Below are 23,379 nucleotides of genomic sequence, written 5' to 3'. Positions count from 1 at the left end.
TTACCAGAAGACATGTTAAACTAATTACTTAATTGAAGAGCACCAGAGGTAGCCACAGTTTGTTCCAATGTTAAAATAACAGCGGGACTCATGTTCTCAGTCACAAAATGACAGGCTTCTTCACAGGATCAGCACAAACTGCATAATCCAGAGTTTTGCAGTGATAAAGCAATGCAAAACTAAGCTTGAACTTACAACAGTTCTTCAAATAATCAGTATCTATTTTTTTTTTCTTCTCACTCAGTCACTCAAAATTAAGTGGCCTAGAGAATGACAGTGTTAGCAGCCAGCACTTCCAGATGCAAGTAGCAGCCCTAGCTACAAAACCTGACTACTTCACCTCCTAAGTTAGGCACAGATGAGAAGCAGTGGTCAGCATGCATGGTTACACATATAACATCAAAATACTAACCACATAAAGCACAGCTATTTGATGCTCTTCAGAAACCAGAAAGCAAACAACACAACCTCAAATCAAACAAAATTAACCTTAACTATTTTTATCACATTTTTTCTGTAGAAACACTGTTTTACAGTCTGGCAAAGGTAAAAATATGGTTTTCTTTTTACACACAAATATTGATTTTTAAAAAGACAATAAACTAAAGCATTCCTCGGATTTCAAACAAGAATGCACAGGAAAAGCAAAAATCAAGTGCCAAAGGAAACTACCTGTCACAAAATAAACTAAAATGAAGGGAGCAGTAAAAATATTTCAAGTAAATGGTATGAAAAACAACAACACAAAAACCGATGGTACTACAGCCAGAGCTGAATTGAAAAAAAATAAAGCAGGTTTTCAAAATTACTGTTTGTACTGCTGGTGCTTCAAGTACAAAATCCAGACTCAAAATGGGAAAAAATCTTATTGCAAGACAACTGCTTGAAAGCAATTTTAAAGTCACAAATGCATATAATTTGACTTGGCACCCATGTCAGGATTCTAAATGCATCTCATCCTCTAGACTATGACTCAAGGAAAAACTGCATTCAACAGCGTAAGAAGGTCCAACTAATAAAAGAAGTTGATGCCAAGCTCAACAGACTCTTGAGGGTCTCATTTCACTTAGCAGAGAGCTTTGGATAACGCAAGGAAAAGTGAGGAGAATTTATAGAGACAATATAAGTAACTAGCTTATAACCTGGCTAGACAATCCTCCACTACTGGAGGGAGCCTGTGAGGGCTTTCACTGGCAAATGCCACAGAGGATTCATCCTGATGTCTGAAAGCTGACAACTTCCAACCATTCAACAAACTAGGGGAGCAACACATCACAGTACTGACTCGTAGAGGAAAGTGCCACCCACCTACTACATCACCAGACACTATTTGCTGTAGCAGTTGGTGTTAAGTCCCTGCCATGAAAACTGGAGTGGCCAAGCCCTCCATAATCATGTCAGAGCAACAGTAGGGCAGGGCTGCCCTCAGTAGGGCAGGGCTGAGGTAATCCTGTCCAGCTTTGGTCACTAGAGCTTCTCATGGTACTCTGAAGATGAAGGGTGTGTCCACAGCAGTTACTCACCAAATTCTAGGCTGAAATAGATACGATTTTCTGCATAGCTAAACTCCCTCTGTAATTCCAGTTGGATATGGTGCTTGTCACTTTATGTTCCAAACAGCTAAAATGAGCAGCTAAACTATGCAATGTATCACAAAAGTATGAAGTCAAAGAACTTACGACGTGTTTTAATGTCCTAGTTGTCTTAATGTGACCCGTGCTGCTAAGCATCAATCAAATATTCGTCACATAAATTCCAAAATAACTTCACAGAAACACTGAAAGTATGCTTTCCAGTAAAAAATTAAAAGAACAACGCAAGTATTCATATTTCCTTAGAGATTGTGATGCTAACAGAAAGCCATGTGGGGGAATAAAAAAAGATTATTTCACTCCGAGTCAAGTAACTACAAACTATCATTTACACTTTTGTTATAATGAGGATATGGAGATGCATTTCTAGGTTTTAGTCTTGGTATGCCAGCAACCCACAGCCAACACTGACTTTATGCTCTCATTCTGATGTACCCTGAAGGAGGCCATTTCCCAGAAGAGCTAAGGGATGTCTACCCGAGCTTTCAACCATAAAACTTCGTCATAACACTCCCTTAAAACATATGTTTACAACTCCCCTAATCTAAGCAGGTTGTTTTATTAAGACGTAAAACATGGAATAATAGTTTTCACTTAAAATTCAGACATCTTTTAAAACTTGATTTATTCTGTCAATGGCAAATTTAGCGTGTATTCTACTCTTCAATTTTTTATTTAGTTTTCCCTCACAAATCCTGCAATACTTACGTTTTCCATCAATAATGTTCTTACTAGAACACCAGACACACTGAAGTCAAAAGAAGTCCTTCTTATTTATGGGAAATGAGATGAACGTTGTAATTTGTACACACCTTCTTGTCATGAACAGGTACGTGGTTGATTAATCAAGCATAAAAACTCATTTAAACAGTAAAACAGAGAAAGAAAGCTTATGCATTCAAGTAGAAAAAGCTTAATTATGTCCTCAGACACAACATATTTCCCACAAAACTGCTTCTAAAGAGATATATCTCACAGTAAAGTACAGTCAGAAGCCATAGGCTTAATCAGGGGAAGTGAAAACTACTTTAAAATTGTAATACGTCAGGAACATGTCAGTCACAAAAGTTGCACTTTTGGCAGTGGATTGACACAACAATATTAGGAAAACTGCACTGGTCATAAAGGAAAATCCTAATTTAATTCAGCAATAGATGAAGCTTGTCAAAAAGCCACTTGGCAGCATTAACTTTGAACAGCAGCAGTAAAATAACTATTGGATTCTGAAATATTACAGACAGAAATGAACAATTACATGCAAGTAAAGTCTCCTCATTTAAACCCAACATTTTTGCTCAGAAAAAGAGTTCTGTGAAGAACTGAACCGTTTGTTATAGATGCTAAAGCTCATAAACATAAGCTTTGATTGCTAGATCATTGAGAGTATCTGTAAGGAGTTAAATAGACATAATATGTTTGGGATGGAAGGACAGAAGAACCTATTAGCTAAAATGTGTTTTCATTCACACTTGGAGAGGGAAAAAAGTAAACAAAAGTAAATCTAAATGTTTATACATGACTTCTCAAATACCTGAAAAGACTCCTGATGACTTTAGTATGCTTTGAACGTGGCCTAAAAAGTCTACATTTTCACAGTTTTACAGATAAACTGTCCCTAAGGTAATTATTAGAAACATAGAATCACAGAATCACCAAGGTTGGAAAAGACCTACAAGACTATCCAGTTCAGCTGTCCACCTACCACCACTGTTCTCAATAAACCACAGAAGCACCAAGGTTGGAAAAAACCTCTAAGATCATCCAGTCAACCATTTGCCTATCACCAATATTTCCCATCATGTCCGTCAGTACAACAGCTAAAATTTCTTGAACACCTGCAGGGACGGTGACTTCATCACCTCCCTGGGCAGCCTGCTCCAGCACCTGACCACCCTTTGGGAAAAGTAACATTTCCTATTGTCCAACCTGAATCAAGAGGCATTTAGCAATGCCCTCACGAATCTGCTTTAACTTTTGACTAGGCTGGATGACCTTTGAGAGCCTATTTCAATTAAACTATTCTATTCTATTTAAAGTATGATTTTAATAATAATATTCCTTAAGATTAAATTGAAAGAAACCAAAATTCTAAAATTTTAATTTGATTTCTAGTGAAGAAGAAGTAGATAACCAAGTAATTTTTAGAATTAAGACATACTAAATTTTATTAAAATATTAACTCTAGAACTGAGTCTTGGAAGTCAGCATTACAGTATCCATTTAAATAAAAAAGAAATGTATAAAAATTGTAAGTAATATAAATTAATAACTGTAAAGTATCAACCTTTTATTAAGTAGGGCTTCCAGGAAAACAAACAAGTAGAATGCAAGAAACTCAAACAAGTTACAACAATTTACACCTATCATATGTAACCCACTGAACAGCAGTTGATAGAAGTGCAGGAAAGAACTACAGAAAATATTAAGAGCATCAGAAAATAATTAGATACTAACCTGGTAGGCTCTATTTATTTGATTTGCTGCCCAGCTGGCGTATTTCATATTATCTTTTTTCATTTTTGCACTTGCTTTTGGATTGGAGGCAATATGGCTTGCAGACTAGCAAAAAAAAAAAGTAGAAAAACAGTACAATTACGAAAAGTATGTGCATGAAAATAAATAAATAAAAACTACTAGCTGGCAGACAGCATCCAACTAAGAATTATCTAAACTATTTAAAATACTTTTTGTTCTAATTCACTAAACCAGACTTAAGTTTGGTTATGTACCGAGTTAAGAACAGAATTTGGACATAATCAGCTAATTTCCTAAACTAAACGTTACAAACTATTTTTTCCCATTTGATGTATCAGAGAAGATATAAAATGCTCTGTTCCTGTATCCAACTGCCATTTTTCTCTGCAACATTTGGAAAAAAGAAAGTAGTTATAATGTGCTGGTACTCTTCAGAGGTTCACCATCCTGCGGAAAAGTGTATGATTTTAATTCCCTTTCAAGAAGTTACTTTGGTGTGCTAATAATTCTGTGGAAAAATGGGCAAGAATTATAGCTTAAGAGTACTTCAGTGAAGAAAACAGACAACAAATGCATAGATCAGCTTCTTCAAGTTGCAGAAAATATCTACTCTCAATGCATTTCTAAATTGATGCAGTGCTCCAGTGATTGGTCCAAGAGTTACTCAATGTAAAATAAGCACAGAAATCAGAAAGGTCAACCCCTGTGGAGGCTACTAAGGAGGAAAGGGGTAAGAACACACACACAGGTCTCATAACTTAAAAAAAAAAATAACAAATGTACAGATGTGTATTTATCTCCAGCAAGAGCACAGAAAATAATGCAAATTTTATTGGCTGATACTATGTGAGCAGACTTGCTGTGGAAATTTTGCTGCAATCTGGTTATCCTGTCCGGTAAGTACAAAAGATCTAGCATATGCTCTGCTTGTCAGAAAGGCATTACACTACATAGATAACAAAAGAGAGTTGGTATCTGGCGATGAAATTACACTGGGGCACAAGTGAATTCATAAACATAGGGATTTACAGACATTTAAAGAGGATGAAGATGGATTAGCCTAAGTCACCTACTAGTATTGTGCAAGTGAAGCCTCTGGGAATACTGAAGCCCGAAAGGGCTTGACATAAATGAAAATTCTTACAAATAATAAAAATGACTGATAAAATATTTAAAGAATGAGCTGATCTTTGATGAAATTGATTTGAAGGATGATTTGATAGCTTAAGATAGTTAAACTTGGAAGATGGCTATATCAATCAGTGATCAAATTGTGTGAACAAAGACAAGAAGAACAAGAAGTAAAAAAAAAAAGTTTGAATTTATATAGGGAAAGCATAGGAAGCCAAGACTTTGCTTCCACAGGAAAACATTTTCAAAAGCAACTGAATATTACAGTTCAAGCTTCTTAAAAAATGCTTTGAAAATTGATTTAATGAAGTATCATTACCCCACCTCGGATTGGGAGTCAAGATACATATACTGGAATACAGAAACTAGCTTTAATATCTTTTTATCACTTTTGATCACAGGCATAATGCTGTTCATACCCTATAGTTTACACGATTAACACTGTTATTAAATACTATGTTAAACCAAAAAGAAGAAAATACAGCAAATGCCAAAGGATGACACACGTTCATTAAAGCTTACAAAACGTTAACATGAGGAAAAAAACAATCAAACTCACCATGTAAAGCCCAAACAAAGCTCTCATATTTCTGTTGTTAAGTTTCAGTGCTTGTGCAAAATATTTTCTTGATAGCTCTAGGTTTTCAAGCCCCCCTTGAGTATATTTAACCTGTAAAAACAATAGGCTCCTGAAAGTTGCACATCATCCATATTTTCAGGCATCCACTCTTGATTCAAAGATACTATGAAACTTCTTGTCAGGTTTGTTTGACATGATATTCCAGGTGAGCTCTACCAAAGGCCAAACACTGGCTTGGGAAAAACTTGAACTCTTTTCAGTGAATTAATGTAAAAATATTTAACTGTAGGGAAAACCAACATTAATTTAAATCAGCTGCTATACAAATAGATAGTGATTATTTTGCACTTTCAATACTTAGAATCTTGGGATAGTCTCTTATGAAATTACAATGGACTTTCAATCTAAATCTAAGTTCTGACAGTTATGAATCTGTACTAACTCTAAATTCCTTCAGCACAGCATTACAACAGTAGGCAACACATTGTCTTTCATTAGCTATTTACTGAAAAATAGTACACAAAGTTTAAAGATCACTCCATTATTTTTTCTATTAATTTTGACTGCTATTAGAGTCAAAACAAAAGGAGAGAACTATTAGAAGACATGCTTCATAGTTTTTCTATGACAAGGCTGTGTCGACTTTCAAGTTTTGATGCTAACTCAATTTTATCCATGCTAACAAAACAAATCAAATTAATTCCAAGTAATTAAAGCATAATTTAGGAAAAAAAAATCACACATCTGGAAAATGGTTACAACTGTCTAAAATTCTAAAGGTACGACTTCAGAGGATCCTCTCTTCACACACTGAGTGCTCTTTCAGGCAAAATTTCCTATGTGAAGGATTCCAAAATCTAGCTCCACAGTACTAGATAATATATTATAGCTTCATAGTTATGATACATAGTCTTCCAATACTGTGGAAAAGTTTAAAGTCTAATGCAGTTAATTTGAAAAGTGAATAAACACTTCAACGAGAATAGCCTATTTAAAAGGAATTTTATCTTCAGTAATTCCTGCCATGACTCTTATTTATAGTTCAGTCACACTGAGTAACAAAACAGCTTTCTTAGTGTGGAAGTTCTTTGAGAAGCTACCATTCACTGCACGCAGTCTTAAATCTCCTAGGGAAAAATTAAATACATTTTTATTCCATTTTCACTGCTTCAGTAACAAAAAAAACCCAGAATATGTATTCAAACATAACTGATTTTTCAGAAATACTCACTTCAGCATACTGCTGACAATATAAGTGGTTGTGTGGATTAGTCATCATAAGCTCCTCTAAGCAGAAGGCTGCTTTTGCATAGCTGAAGAATATAATAACAGTGACATAAAAATGAAACAGTGCACAGCTTACCTCAGTTTCTTTACAGTACAATAAAAGGAGCCCTACTTGTTTTGTAACTCCCCATGACTCACAATGTAAAGAAATGTTTTATTTTTAAGTTACATTTGAAACCACAATTTTTTTACATTAAAAACAGTTTTAATACATATGGAAAGCAGAAATATTTAGCCTTTTTTACTAATAAGTGTCATTTCTTATTAACAAATGTAATAAGTAGAAACAGGGATTATGTAACAGAAAACACAACATGAAGTAGTTCTTATTTTTTTCCTGCAAGATTTTTCAGCTACATGGTGATTCATACACCACACTATACATCAGAATGTGGTTACTGTCATCAGTCAGCTACCTACTCAGACTCAACCACAGAAGTGTGGTCAAAAACCCTTCAGAACAGTAGCAAAAGTCAGGCAGTCTAAAAATATGTATACAAAAACAGCACTACCCCAGTCCAAATAACAGCACATTATCATTGCAAAAAAAATTCTAGTATTCGTTCTTTAAATGAAAGCCCTCCAAAATAAATTACAAAGATAATCTTACATGTTTGTTTGGGTTAATAAAAATCGTAGCTTCACAATCTTTCAGCTAACAGGGTTTCCATAAGAATTTGCAGGATATTACAGATATGATAGAATTGATGCTCATAGCTTAAATGACGTGATGCTAAAATTCAGAGAGACCAAGTTTATAACTCCTGTGTTGGTAAATACAATCAGAGTAAAAGCAACTCAGCAACAAGAAGAATATTAAAACACAGTCAAATCTTATTTCTTAGAACAAGCAAACTGTGGGGTTTTCATTGTAACAGTCAGGTATATATCTCAAAAGTTAATTTGGAAATAAAAGGATAATAATCTGACTCTGCAAAAGCAGAAGCCACACTCCTTACATCAAAACAAAACATGGAAGTAAGGATTACATACATCTTGTTAATTTAGGCATGTTTATGAACAAAAGTAACACCGTGGTGAATTCACCAGTAAGGCAGAATTTCTGATACTGCTGAACAACTGATAATACCGTTGTTTTTTCTCAATTAGCAATTAGTTGCTTTTTTAGACAAGATTCATTTTCTTTTATCTACATCAAAATAATTATAATAATAAATGATGCTTATAAAGGAAACAGCACAGTCAATTTTTTCAATAAACTGGAGAAAGTTCAGCTTTTTTACTTTTGAATTACAGCCCAAGGCAAATACAAGCAAAACCAATTTCTTTCTCAAGTTTTATTACACGATTTTGTAATAAAGACTATAGCAAAAAAAAAAAAAAAAAAAGGGAAAAAAAGGGAAAAAAAAAAAGAAAAAACTGTAATGGGATACGTATGTTTGCTCCATTGCATCACACACAAAGAGATTTCACTGCTTGAATGTATTTCTAAACACATACATATACTCAATATTTAATTATTCCATAAGTCAGCATTTGAAAGAGTTTAGCAGATGCTTTCTTTACGAACGGGGACAATTTTTTCATCATTGTGAGAAAGGCTATTTCTTTCTGGAGAATCTGATTCACTACTAGAAAGGAAGGAAGGAAACAATGTGGTATAATTCAGGCTGGGCTGAAGAACTAAAGAAGTGAGGGAAAAAGATACGCCTTTGGGTGGAGGTTAGAATTAATACTGTGATATTAGAAAACTTGCACTAAGGCTTTGAGCTAATCCTCTCACACTGGGATTTCCTCCTGTCACTGCAGCAATAAAAAAAGCTAACAAAAACATTAAACATCCAATAAGCAAGTTACAACAACATCCAGCATTCTTGATTGCACTGGGTTTTGTACCCAGGCGACCAAATTCCTCCAACTTTGGATCCATGCTTTATTCATTTATTTTTTAAAGGTTACTAAAAGTTCCTGCAGAGGTAGACTAATTGAAAATAAGAGTATTACACATAGTTTGCTGTGATCAATTGTTTTTAGAGGCAAAGAATTTAAAATCTATACCCAGTAAAAAACATCACTTGAAAGAAAAGTTAGAGAAAACGTGTGCTGTGTGCTGTTTCTTGCTACACTTAAAACATTCAAAAAAAAAAAAAAAGATTTAATAAATGCCTGAAACATACAAGTAATTAATGAAATTTCTTCTGTTTTAAAATCAAATATCTTATTAATGTCCTAGCAGTCTGACAAGTCTGTTAATTATTTCCTGAGAAAGTCTGTTATATTGGAAATGAGATTCCATACTTTCTACCATCAGTTCTTCAAAACAATCACTGAGGTCTCTCACTTGCACAGAGCATATTTCAATTTAACGTTTTTATGAAGACTTTGCAAACAACTTACTCATGTTCATTGATGTAAAGTTCTGCAAGTTCATGCCAAGCTTCCTGGTCTCCAACAAATCTGTACAGAAAAGACAAGAGAGGAAAAAAGGCAGAAAGAAAAAATGTGTAGAGGGATTCTGTAAATGACCAACATGGAAGGAAAAGCGCAAATCAAATGCAAATTCCATTTTAATTAAAAAGATTTATGAGAATAGGCAAAACACAATCTGTATTCTTATGAGACACTCACTGTTCCAGATACTCATTCAGCTCTCGGATGGCCTCAAGATTTTTCCCCTGGGCTTTTCGAATGGCAATCTTACGCTTCCTTGCTGCCTATGGGTTGACATTAATAAAGGATTAGGGTCTCATAATTCCCTGGGTTTTTGTAAAGAAAGCAATTTGACTGTGCAAATTATTATCTCAATACCAGTGGAATTCCACTGCAGAACAACTGCTAGGTTGGAGTTTATAAACATACCCTATGACATCCCACTGAGGGACTGAAAACCTTTTCTTACAATCACATTATGTATGCTGTTCTTTGGAGGCACAAACTGTATGCATTATTTCATTCAAAGAAATGACTGTCCAGATTCTGATAATTAGAAAACAGCAGGAGATGCTAATCTGCAGCCATTCCAAAGGCCCCCACCTTGTCATTCACAAGGTCCAAGACTATAGAGGAGACGTGGTGACTGAGTTTCAGAGACTCCCATAGATACAATTTGGTTGCCACTGTATAAATATGGCTTTCAGCCATTTTGAAAGATTCTCATCAAAGTGCTAAATGCCATCTTTAATTGCTATTGAATATACACCAAGTGCATGAACAAGCTTCTCAACACTTTTGGAGCACAAAGTAGGCCTTTCAATGTAATCGGAATATGAAAAAGCTGTTTTGATGGCAAAGGCAAACAGTACTTCAATACGTGGGCAGAATATGTACTTCATCAGAAACAATGTAAAAACAAACAATAATTATACTGTACTGAAATTTTGAACTCCATTAGACTTCTTATGAACCACCAGGAGAAAAATATATACAGCATTTTAATAGCTAATTACTATATTCCAGCCTCCAAAATACATTGGTTACACAGTCTCCTGACCTCTAGCAGTTTTAAATCAAGGTGCACTTAAGGTGTAATTCAAACCAACAGACATCTTTCCAGTAGTCTGACAGAGGTTGGAGCAAACAGCAATATACCTCCACCAGTCTGAAAGTCATCAGATCTGGAATCTGGCAGAATAGGAGTTCCAAATTCCAGCTTAACCTGCCTCAAAGAGCACCATGGGCCAAATGCCGTGCTTGTAAGCTCTGCTCCCTGGGTGATCACAACTGCTGTCAGACACGAGAAGACAGATGGTCTGTTTTGCATGATCTATCTGCATGTACACACACACTTAGATGCCTTTTGTCCATGAGATAATTATATTCATGAAAAACTTGTACATTGTTCCTGTAATAGTCCCACTGCTTATTCCCCCCATAACTGTCAGCCCACTTCATTCCTTACAGAGAGGTTATTCAGTTGGGTATAGTCTTACAGAAGCCTTGACTGCACAGAAACAGATAGTTCTCACATCAGTTTCTTCATGATGAACCTTCCTAAGACTACACTCACATATACCCTGAAAGAGTTTGTGCATTTTTACAGTGTTTTAAATATGTCTGTTCTTTTAAGTAATTTCTTATTCTTAAATGTCATTTGACAGAATGTCATTTCTCTTGGAAGAACACTGCAGTGCATGCATCATTTATGTAAACTACTTGAAGTAACATAAGAAATCAGCATAACCAGAGATGTTTTTTAATGCTAACTGTGAATTTATTCTTTCCTTTGAGTTTGTTCACTTCCCCGGGGAAGAGCATATACTCATTGCAAATCCAGTGAAAACAATTCAAGGAAAAAGTATTTCACTCTTCAGTTTAAACACAAAGCAGAGGTAGAGAAAGAATCCCTAAAAACAAGAAGAAAAATTAGGATACAGGCAGCATGGTGGGTTTACCCACAGTCGCTTTGTTATCCACTGCGCCTCTGTCAAACTGCAACATGTGAAATGACATTCATCTTTCTACTTTTACTGGGAGACATTTGGCTAAAATCCAAAACTGACTCTGGAAGTTTTAACTGCTGACCACATTTATCGCTGCAGCAATCGCGTGCGCTGTTTATTTTATTAGAGAGCTTTTAAAAGAAAGATAACAGCGTAATTAAACTTTCTTAAAGTTTTTTTTGTTAAGTGTAACAAGAAACAGATAACATGTTTATCAGCTGCTACTATTACTAAACCAAAAAAAAACCACCACCTCAAATCCCAAAACACCAACTCGGTGACTATCCCATTTCATGAAGAGAGTTTCACGAAGCAGATCGTTACCCTCGTTACCCCTGCCGTGGGAGAAGTGCTGCAGCAGCATTAAACTGCCCGTCCAGGGCTGGGATTACCCACAGCAGGAAACCCCAAAGAAGAGGGAGTGGGATAACTGCATAGAAGGCAAAGGAGCACAGCCTGCAATAATGGCTTACAAAGACAGAAGGTTTTTTGCAGGTGACAGACCAGCTACTTTAAGATGTAACTTTTGGACTGAGAATTCAATTGCTACTTTCAAAATTTTAGGGGAAAAAAGAGCCATCAAAAGACAGATAAAAAAATAAACGGAGAACTGAAATAATCTGCTTAATATATAAAATCAATCAACGCATCTGACAGCTTCATTTGCAATGACAAATAGGAACACTCTACAAATGAGCCATCTTCCTATTTCATTTCTAACGTAAATCCTTCAATTGCATGGAAAGGAAGTCCTCCAAATGTGCCTGCAAACAGATTCTCTCCATGGCTGTTTTATTTCTTAACCACAGTACTCCCAAATAACATAAATCACTGTAACAAGAAGATGTAATTAAGGACAAGCTACAACTATTCCTCATCAAAGATTTCAGCTGATGTTTACCTATAACAAAAATGTCATGTAATATAATCAAAATCAAGGGTAAAGGGGTTAGACATAATGACCAAGTTCTGATGGTAACATTTCAGAATAAGACAAATTACACATACTTTTAATGGAGATTATTTGCTTCTAAACTGCACATAAAATTTCTTCAAAATAACACATTTTGTTTCATATTTGAAAAAAGTAGTGCTTACAACTTCCAATTTCAATCCCTTTATCAAAATTAAAACACCTTCTGGGCTTGAAATCTGCAGTCTCCTCACTCTCATGCACACCTTCAGAACAGCTGGGGTAATTCAGTTTATCTACAAAGAACTCTTCTTTGAGGAAGACGCACATTCAAACAGGTGCTAACATTCAAAGGAGAATCTGGGAACTGGAAGCACAGTGTTTTGAACTGGCTCAGAATTTTTGTAAGTATTAAAAATAGCTGAGAATTAAAACACAAGGTTGTTTGTTTTTTTTTTTCCTTTTTTTTTTTTTTTTGGTAATTTTTTTTTTTTAAGGAAATTCATATCACTTTTTAATCACAAATAAAAATGTAACAAAAATGTTCTGAACACGCAGCCAAGAGACATACATGTAAGGCAGGTGGTTCAGTAGAAGAGATCCAGATTGTTCAGATCTGTGATCCCAAGGAGTCTCAGGATTGATTGAAAAATAAAGACCTGGAAGCAAAACAGCACTGCTTTAGCTGTATTCACAGACTACTCTCCCATCACGCTTTCTAGCTCTTCTTTAAATACCATAAAACTATCAGATTATTTTTTTTTTTTAATAAAATAAAATTCAGGAGTGTCTGCTTTAAGAAAATCAAATATGAGAAGGCCTGCACTAAAATCAGATGTGGGCGATTTTGTATGCTGTAAACTTCTAATTCTTCTTCTGATTTATGCTCTAAGTCCCTGTGTGCCACAGTTTCCTCCTCAGTGAGCAGGGCCTCACGTCCAGGCAGCTCCCTGAGCATCTTGAGGAGAGTGGGGTAAGTAAAGGCACACAGCGTATCATCTTCTGTACTTCCATCAATTTAAACAAGCTGCTTTACTGTGCCGAACCACCACCAATGCTAACAGTCCCTCTGCCAGACAAAAACTGGTTACTTTTCAGAGAAAAGGTAGATTCTCACCCATACTATAGATTTACCTGGCATATTTTATACATGCAATTCATTACCTGTTTTAACATCAGTAGAACTATTTTCAACAACCTGATTTGAGATTGTTTTGAAATTTACAGAGCATAGTGAGATAGTTGTAACAATTCTGTTAAAAAAGATGGAAAAATGACATTCACATCTTCCTTCCCAGCTCTTTAAAAAAGTAAGATTTCTCAGAATCGGTCTGATGCAAAAACAAACTGAATCCATTTCCACCTTACCTAATAAAAATAACAAAAAAAAAAGACAAAATGTTCTGTGTTGCAACGAGATACACAGTGACTGCACAGAACATACGATATGGTATTCGCCCGATCCATTTTCCAGGGTTTAAAACAAAATATTGGAATGGTTATTGACTGATTCTGTAAATCCAGCATTCTTAATGGAAAGACATATGCCATCTTAAAGAAACACTTATACCGTAATCAGTATCATCTGGACTGAGGTACTTTACTACGTCACATTTATTAAACCACAAACCCTTCCAAGCTATTTCTTTTAAAGACAAATAATCCCCAATCTGGCACAAGTACTAATCTCCCATTTGTCATGATTCCTTTTAATTGGCATTAAGTAGACTCAAAGTGCAGTGAAGATTTGAACATTTATCAACTTCTGTATTTGATTAGTAAACCATGCCATAAGTTGTCTTTTTTAATGATTTAACAACTTAGAAAAGGTGCATTAGTCTAAGAGTCTGACACATTAAAATACTTTCCTTCAAATTGCAAAATGCAAATCAAAACAAAGGTGTAAACAATTACAATGGAGTTAAAGGAATTACACAGACATCAAAAAGTACCACATAATATATACATACATATAAATACAACCACAATAACAGATCTGCTGTTACCAGACATTTTTTTTTTTTTTTAAGTGAACCATGGAAGAGAGTTGCAAGTTCCATGCAACTGTGTTATGGATAGTGTCAAAGCATAAATAGCAATATTGAACACAGTTTTTTTACAGAGTTCGAGAGGTAAATCTAAGAAACAGTAGCCCATCATGTCTGCAACCAGCACACAGCAAATTGGTGGAAGCCATAAAGGCCAAAAAGCTCAGGCCTAGAATTGGAAAACAGGAAAAAAGTTATTTATTAAAGGAGAGTAAGAACAAAGTAAAGCTTCCCAGATCTACTGGAGCTCTTCAAAGTAGTCACTAATGGCTTGGATCAATATAGATCCATTTAAAAGTGAGCTCTGATTTCAAAAAGAATTTCAACGGGATCCCTCACACAGTTGTAGTGGAAACTGCCCTGGACTAGTAAGGAAAGTTCTTCGTGTGGTACATAAGTAGCTAAAAGATATCAAAACAGTAAAGTCAGTTCTCCTCACAGAGAATCCCAGGGTCGTATGTTCAGCATAATTTTAAGTGATCTAGCACAGACTGGCTCAAGTTGATTGATGATAATGAGTTACTCAAGTCTAAAGAATAAAAGTCAATTGCAAAGAATAACATTCACAAGAACAACTGCTAGCAGGAATAAACAGCCCTTGAAATTTAATCCAAATGAAGGGATGCATGCATAAAGGGTGAAACAATACTAATTTAATGAACTCAGCAAAGCTTTCTGAATTTGGCCATTCAGGAACAATGCTGGAGTTGCAACAAGCAGTTCTATAAAATGACAGTCCAGTGTTCTGAAGGTGTCTTAAAACAAAACAGAAAATCTTCCCTTAAAAACCAAACCCCGATAACGCTGGAATTATCAGAAAAGAATACAGTGCATCACTTTTCTGTTGTAGAGTTCCACAACGCTCTTGCTTTTTAATACAAATTGCAGATGTGTGCTCTCCTTTCTCATCTAAACAATAAATACAAGTAAAAAGGACACTTGGAGAGAAGCAGGATTTCAGAATACAAAATGGTAAAAAGAACTGCTAGACAGAGTAGGACTTCTCAGTTTAGAGTAATGAAAAAGGCAAAAGATCCACAAAATCATGAATAAGAAGGAATCAAGTCAACAGAAAACAACTGATCACAGCAGACAAAGGTAAGAAGAAAAGAAATTTGCTCCATCAGTGAATAAATGATGAAGTTTCATTGCTAAATGATACTGTAGACACATGCACAGCAAACTTACTACAAATTTAAACAAGTTCAAAAGGCAGGTAAAAAAAAATATCAATGCAAAAACTTCATGAAGAGCTATAAAATATATAGTTAACACTTCTGGCACAGGAAAACCATAACATGAAGATTAATAGAAACTGGCAGAGCAGACTAGAGCATAATGTATGACTGCCCAGTTCCTATACACTTCTTCCAGTATCTGCTATTGGTCACTGTCAAAACAAGACAAGCTAAATGCACTTTTGGCATAAATTCAGGATAGCTGTTCTTATGTCTTCAAATACTTTATTTCAAGGAACAAAATCTCCACAAAGGTTTAAAAAAAGTGCTAACACCCACAAAAGGAAAACACGGGAAAAATGCTGGAATGTACTCCCCTATCTCAGTGCACTATGATTAAACAAGAAGGAAAACAAGTTTTACAAAGGCAGATGACGCTCCAACTGTCAGAAGGTGAAAACTTTTCTTCAGGATCCCTGTTCTGCACCCCCAGTTTAATCACCAGACCTCCTTGGGGAACTATCCAAAGCAGCAGCTGCAGCTCTTCATATCTCTCACTAACTCCATCCTGAGTCAGGCACAGTGCCAAACTTTCTTCTTCAACTCCCCTTAAACCTACCACCATACAAACCTAAACCTGGGACTAGTTGCATCTTTCCCAGCAGGACCATCAGCGTCTGCAATGAAGCATACGCGTCACTTCACAAAATTCCCTCTATTAGCAGGTATTTCATTTGGTAAGCAATTTTCCCTTTTGAAATTTAAAAGCCTCCAGTAGACAAACCTGCAAGAACTTCAATGGAGGCCTCTTCAAAATAAATGCATCGTTACTGCAGGAACTGTAAAGAATTATCACTGATCACACTATAAATAAGTATTGATGTTCAGACAGACCTTGATCAACAAAGATAAGGAATTGGAAGAAAATAAGTTACCTGTATAGTCAAGGTGGTAGTAATACACAATGATTTAAAAAAAAAAAAATGCTAGGAAGCTATTTATGATATTTAATTCCTGCCTTTTTACATGATACACAAAGCTAAGATTTTACTCTCATTTTTTTTCTAGTATCTGGACTCCAATATGTTTTCAGCCATCTCAAGATAGCTTGTCTAGTAAAAGAATCTCAAAATACAACAGTGTATTAACTCATGTGATCCTATAAATATACTTGTTGATCATTCCTGGAAACAGCTGTTAGCACTCTGGGTGAAGTCATGGTCTTTCCAAGTTCTTAAGTAATTTACTGTCTTGTTCTTTAAACTCCATTTTTAATTCCTCATTCAGTGAATGTTATTTTACTAGACCATGAAGGTAACAAGATTATCCACATACCCTAAGCTAAGCAAGCATATACAGTGTCTTCTTGCATTAAAAGCTTAGTTGAAAAAGTGGCAAGAATCACTCCAATGAAGACATCAGATTTTCTGGGGATTAGAATTAAGGCAGAACTGTGTGTCTTATCTCACTTTCCCCTTTTCTTGACTAAGTGCTCTGCAATCTTATTGATGGTTGAGCTGAAGTATCAAGACAAACTACAGCTGTACTAAGATGACAGTGGAGTGGTTTAGATACCAGCACAAAACTTGGACATGTGATCTCAGTTTCCTTTTCACAATTAGTCTTCTTTGCACTTCTGGACAGGTCATCTAAAGAAGGGCTCACTTCATAAAAATACTTACTTGTTTTATCAAAGTAGATGGATGCTCATATGCAAATACTCTCCAAAAGCAGACATCTTTGCCAGGATACACTAATGCAAAAATGCATTTAACATAATTTGATACAGACATGAACACACGGTTTAAAAATTATATTATCATTTAAATTCCATTACAAAATTGAAATCAGTGGCAAAATTGGAAAGTCATCTACTTTGAAACTGAGTCCTAAGCAATTTTGCAGAGCTGTTTTCATCTGCTCTACGCATGTTAAATGGTAGTACTGTTTCCTTTCACATGGATGCTGCAGACAAGCAAGAAATAGAAAACCACTCCAGATACTATTTTAATTTGTAAAATTCTTATGCAAAAAAACTCATCTCAAGACATTAGGTCTTGAATATCATGTAGAAAAATATAGACATGTCAATTTTTGAGCAGATTTCCCATTACATTTTACAAAAACTATCAAAAATCTAATTGCTACTGTAGTGTCAGGACCAGTAATGAAAGATGCTGAAAATACTGTGAAGACCACTGTACTGATTAAAAATAGCTAGGGATTAAATGTGCCATTAAATTTCATATTACAAAGTTATATGAAATTTTATCATTCATTATCTTAATCAGTACAGCTCAATAGTACCTACTAACTGAAAATACTACTGGTCATTTTAAGAATTTGCATTTTCTGGCATTTTTAAAGTAGCATACCTGAGCCTTCAGGTATATCCTCAGGAGATACGAAGTAAAGCTGTGTTCTCTTTAGTGAAATAACAGAACTGAAGAACTGTTTCCTTGGTATATGCCTTCATTATTACAGCCTAAACAGTTACTGACACAATTAGTACACACCAGGTACTACAGGCAATGAGACAACTTCCACCAGTAGGTCTCAAAGTTGTTTATTGACAGAAGAAAACAAGTGCTTCAAGTGTTCTTTTTATTAAAAAAGAAAAAGAACAAAAAAGGAATAAAAAAAAGAAAAAAAAGAAGAAGGAAAAATCCCCGAGACGTAAGTGTTAATACAAATTGCTCTTTTCTGATCTCCCATTTACCCTTCAAACCACCTATTGCACAATATTTGACATCTGTTAACTAACCACCTAACTTTGTTGTACCTGTCCCTCTCTCTTTGGCACTCAGGATTTCTGCTTTCTTCCCTTTTCACTCTTCCTTTGGGATGTTCTTTTCCCATACTCACCACCTGGGTGCAACTCAGAAAAGAAACGAACCTCCCTGCTTTCTGATCCTTTCCCACAACACTACAGTAATGATGAACAATAGCTAGAAGTTGCATTTTCTCTCCGTAGCCTGGGATAGATCATGCTCAATACATGTAGAAAATGTATTTAATAAAAAATTTCAGCAGTTTCTACTGATATCACAAAATGAACACATTCAAATACCTGTAATTTAGACAAATTTTGGTGTTTTTCCTCATAGAATACTAAAAGTTGCATTCTACTAAGAGTTGTTTTCCTGTCAGTATCCAAGGCTTTACTCCAAAGTACAACAGGATGAGGCCTCCCCAATAAAATAAATTAATGGCAAAAACAACCAACCAAGCCTTTTCTCCCAATCCTTATGAAAAACAACGTCCTCCTTATTTCGTTCTGAGAAACAGCGTAAGTATGCTGGTCTATAAAAAACTTGGCCACTGTTTGGCATCAGTATAAAGACTTTCAATTGGATACTAAATTAAATTTTAATTAATAAAAAAAGACCTGTGATGGAAAATATTACACAGCCTTAATAGCAGAATAATCTGCCAACTGCAGCTCTAATATGCTTGTATTTCCTCTGAAACAGGCAAGAAAGGAAAAGGTTGCCAGGCTGATTGCATTAAAATGCACACAAGTTGTGCTATTCACAGAAGTCACATTTCATTCAAGGATACTAACCTCCTTAGAGAAGAGAGTGACTCCTAATGCCTACAAGCTTTGGAAAATGAAACATGATTTCCGAAATGACAAAACTAACTTTGCTCCATTGTTACACAAATAAGCTTTTTTAATAGAGTGAAGTTTGATGGTTGAGAGGTATTGAGAATTGAGATGGTTGAGAAATACTGAGAGATTATCATATTTTAAGAATACTACTTTGAATTGTATTTTGAGAAATGAAATCTAACAATTAGTGTTAACTTCAATTTCAAAATTTGCAACAAAACCTCATCCAAAAGCACAAGTGCCCATTACATAATTTGATTTCAAGGCTCACTTACAATGGAGAAGCCTATCAGGAATTTAAAATAAAGGATTTTTTCTTGAAAATGCTTCTCCCATTCTTCTCACCAGTTGAAACTGTCAGTTGATGCAATGTATGATTTTTGCATGATTTGTGTGAACAAATGTCTACGTTTCACTCACAGCACTTGCCAAACTGTTTAATATATATAACCAACTCCATGTGTCCACACATCAGAAGAAATTGTATAAAGTAAGGTGACTGCCAACACAAACTGAGCAACAGCTTCTTTTTAAAATCTCGATTATTTTCCTACAGCAGTCACATGTGTGCATGGAAATAATTATCAGATAAAAGACAAAAGAAACTTACATATGTCAATTTCTCCAAACTTCATATTTAATTTTCACTTTTCAGAGGCAAGACTGAGCCAACCTATCCAACAGTTATACAGCAAGAAACTTCTGCTCTTTTTAACTGCTTGCTTCTAGTCTCAGATTTTCAGAAATCCAATAAGTGATGGAAGTGTTACAAAATTTACATCTTATGTTTCTAAGTATTAATGTTTTATGGATCTTAATGATTTTCTCACACAAAAAATCTAAATTAGGCATATTACTTAAACATATTACGCTGTTCTAGAAAACCATCCCACAAACACCCTACTCAGATGACATTAGCTATGTTGAGACAGCTGAAAAGCGAAACTGACAAAAATGCACTCTTCAAAGACCTGTGGTCTACAGATGTCACTGTAATATGGTGCTCCATTTTTCAAAGGCTTTAGCAGAAAGCCATAAAATGTGCACCTAAGTGACCTACTCTTGTGGCTTCACTGTAGATGGTTTCCTTCTCATTTTAACATTTGTGACTTTGAAGACTTAGTGTATTTTTGGGTTGTGCATTACTAAAATCTGTGAAAATACATGGCAATAATCTACTTATCTTATGTTCAAGCTTTTTGTCATAAGCATCACAGACTTACTAAGAAGATCACCTACATTTCTCTTGCAAACAAAGTTCAAGACAAACTAGTTTAGGGGAAGTGAAAACTAGGAGTGAAGAACTGAAATAGCTCTTTTTACCTACACACCAAAAAACTGTTCAGAATCAATGCTAAATGTCAGACTTTAGTCTATCAATGTTGTCTGAGAGATCAACTTGGTATTATTTCAAGATACATTGCCCTAAAAATAATTTGTCGCCATCCCTTTTTTGTTAATGGTTTACTTCATGTAAGTGCTTGCACTTTATATATACCAATTAGGCTTGCTGACCCCGTAATCCATTTCAACTCCTGAATAACAGACCACATCAAATAAGACAAGTGTAGAAAGGCAGAGGTTTAAAACGTACCACTGAGAGTTTACAACAGACTGTCAAATGTCTACAACAGCCAAAGTATTTTACTTGCACAGAAGTCTAACCAATACTGAGATCCAGTTCCTCAAAATCAAGTAACATAGACAAACATATCCTTCAAACAAGCAACTGATAACAATCATTGTTAACTGACATCAATCTAAGTCTCATTAAGGATTACTGGAAAGGTTAACAGCTATAATCCTATGTCCTCTAAATTCAGTGTTTAAGCAAGTATTAAACCACATCATCTCTTCATCAAGAGAATCTTATTTGTTACAAAGGCAACAAGGTAACACACAGTTATAATACTAGGAAGCTAAAGGAAACAAATACAGTAATACATGACATGACAATACATGACAAACATTTTTTCCACAGTGAAAACCACAAAATGTCAATTTCAAATAAACCACTGCAGTTTAGAAAAGCTTTTTAAACTTACTGTATTGGTTGCATCCTCTTGTAAAATTCTATCATATAATTGGATGGCATCATCGTACCTGTTTGAAGAAATCATTCACATTTGTTTTTGCTAAAACAGAATTCTGACTATATGACTGTTCTTGCAATAGTCAATAACACTCCTGTACGTTTTATACTGAATACAATTGTGCAAACAAAATTGTGCAGACAAAGTTAAATAAAATAAATGGCAATTCATTCATGGAATACTATTTCAGCAACTAATACATTTTACACAAACTTGTCATACTCCTTCTTTCTGTTCTTTTCTTCTGTACCCATAGATCCAATCACCACAACCCAAATCTCTCTTCTTTCCCAAGAAGCAGAAATCCCAGAATTTGATAGGCCAAAATAATGACTTTTCACTTAACTACTGCAATTTAAAACTTCTCATATATCTGTTTTGTTACAATTTTATAAATGTAAGCTGCAAACAGTAAACTACAAGGACTAGTAACACTAGAGCAACCCCTAGACTTTACCATAAGTCATGAAAGAAAACTGTTTTCCACCACCACTACATAGGTTTTATTAATTCTGCTATTTCAAGTTTGCTCAAAATAAATTACTCCAGTTACTATAAACACTGTATGTCTTCTGGGAAACAGGTTCATGGTTTAGCCAGCCATGTGCAGAACCCAAACTGGACAAATTAAACGATTCAACTCAAAATACATTGGACTACACAGCTACCAGGCTATCAGCACACAACCAAGGCATGCTTTGTCTCTTCACACATATTTTGACAAGCAGTTTTTCTGAGGTACTGCTGATTTTGTTGCTGCACATCCCCTTCTCACCTCAGACATTACATACTCACACTGCTTTCTGAGCACTGCCACAACATTCACAGCCCAGCTTTCCAATCCAGTTACCATAAAGTAAAGCACAAACGTGAAAAGAAGCACAAAAGCAGTAACAAGTAGAAGGTGACTGCTACTGGCAAGTTGAGCAGAAATGCCATTAAACACCGTAATTACATTTCCCATTAGCTGCTACTTTATCCCATGTATTTCACAAGGCTGAACTTAAAGCCATAACCCCCAGTTAACTAAGTTAAGTTCCAGAAGAGTATTCTCTTGATCAGCAAGTGTCTATGAGGATGTTCCTCATTATTTCCCCTTTCTGGTGAGGAATGCAGGATTTTAACAACTCTCGAAGGCACTTGGAATTTAATTAGAAGTGCACTTCTACAGAGCATGTGATCACCCCCAGACAAAGTCTCCTTAGGCTTCATTTATAGGCAGTGGAAAGAGGCAGGCCTTCCTAGGGCACAGTTCAGAACAATCATAGGTGGGCTCCTGTACACAGCGACCCACATCTGAAGCCCATTCTTCTCCTCCAGCTTCTAGAGAAAACCTGTTGACAAGTAATCTTGGTTTCTGTTATACTGCACACCTCATAGTCATGTCTCAAGGATTTAAACTGACCACAATACCACAACAATTTAAAAAAACACTATTGAAAAGCTGAAGCTCAGTCCCACTTCACTGCTGAAACAACATAGTGTTTGGGGGGTCATTAACTCCTATAGAGATCTGCCTCCATGCAGTAGCACCTTCAGTGTAGACAAACATATCTGAACAGAATTACGATATTTTTCACTTTTGGACAAGTTTTGAGAAAAGGGGGGAAAACATGTTGCTAAGCTGCTAAGCTCTCAGTGTACTTCTACCCTACAACAAAAGGAGACTGCTAAGTTTAATGCAAATTTTTCAGGAATGTGTAGAGCATGAAATCTGGAACTTCTAGTTGCACTAAGACTGCTCCTGTGCTAATGAAATCCAGTTATCCTCCCTTTTTTTTTCAAGCAAAGGACTTTCACTCATGGATCATATCAAACTACATTTTCAGATTTAATTTTGCAAGGAAATGGATAAAGAACATCTGCTAAATATATTTTTAAAAAGTATTTAGGTATCCACTTTGAAATTCCAATTCCTTCATTAAAGATGGGCCAAAGGCTTGAAATCCCATTAACTCTGTATGGCATGAAATGAAGGTCACTCCTTTCGGAAAAGTTCTCAACTGTTCATTATTTTAATAATTCATATTAAATTTGGTATGTTATAAACATTTTATAGGATATTTTAC

The 23,379-nt window shown here is 35.3% G+C and overlaps 1 protein-coding gene across 2 annotated transcripts in view; it reads right to left on the bottom strand.

Annotated features, from left to right (window-relative positions):
• EMC2 (ER membrane protein complex subunit 2) overlaps positions 1 to 23,379 on the bottom strand; it is a 37,517-nt gene that overhangs the window by 3,509 nt on the left and 10,629 nt on the right. For both annotated transcript variants that reach the window (XM_052704428.1, XM_052704427.1), the window contains exons 5-10: positions 21,263 to 21,320; positions 9,655 to 9,740; positions 9,424 to 9,483; positions 7,010 to 7,091; positions 5,758 to 5,868; positions 4,047 to 4,151 (exon numbers count right to left, since the gene is read on the bottom strand). In XM_052704428.1, the coding sequence (XP_052560388.1) occupies positions 4,047 to 4,151; positions 5,758 to 5,868; positions 7,010 to 7,091; positions 9,424 to 9,483; positions 9,655 to 9,740; positions 21,263 to 21,320 (502 nt within the window). The remainder of the gene's footprint in view (positions 1 to 4,046; positions 4,152 to 5,757; positions 5,869 to 7,009; positions 7,092 to 9,423; positions 9,484 to 9,654; positions 9,741 to 21,262; positions 21,321 to 23,379) is intronic.

This window comes from Tympanuchus pallidicinctus, unplaced genomic scaffold (genome assembly GCF_026119805.1).
Source record: "Tympanuchus pallidicinctus isolate F22 unplaced genomic scaffold, pur_lepc_1.0 scaffold5, whole genome shotgun sequence".
NCBI classification, from domain to species: Eukaryota; Metazoa; Chordata; class Aves; order Galliformes; family Phasianidae; genus Tympanuchus; species Tympanuchus pallidicinctus.
The sequence above is the reverse complement of the archived record's forward strand: the minus strand, read 5'-3'. Positions and strand labels throughout refer to the sequence as shown.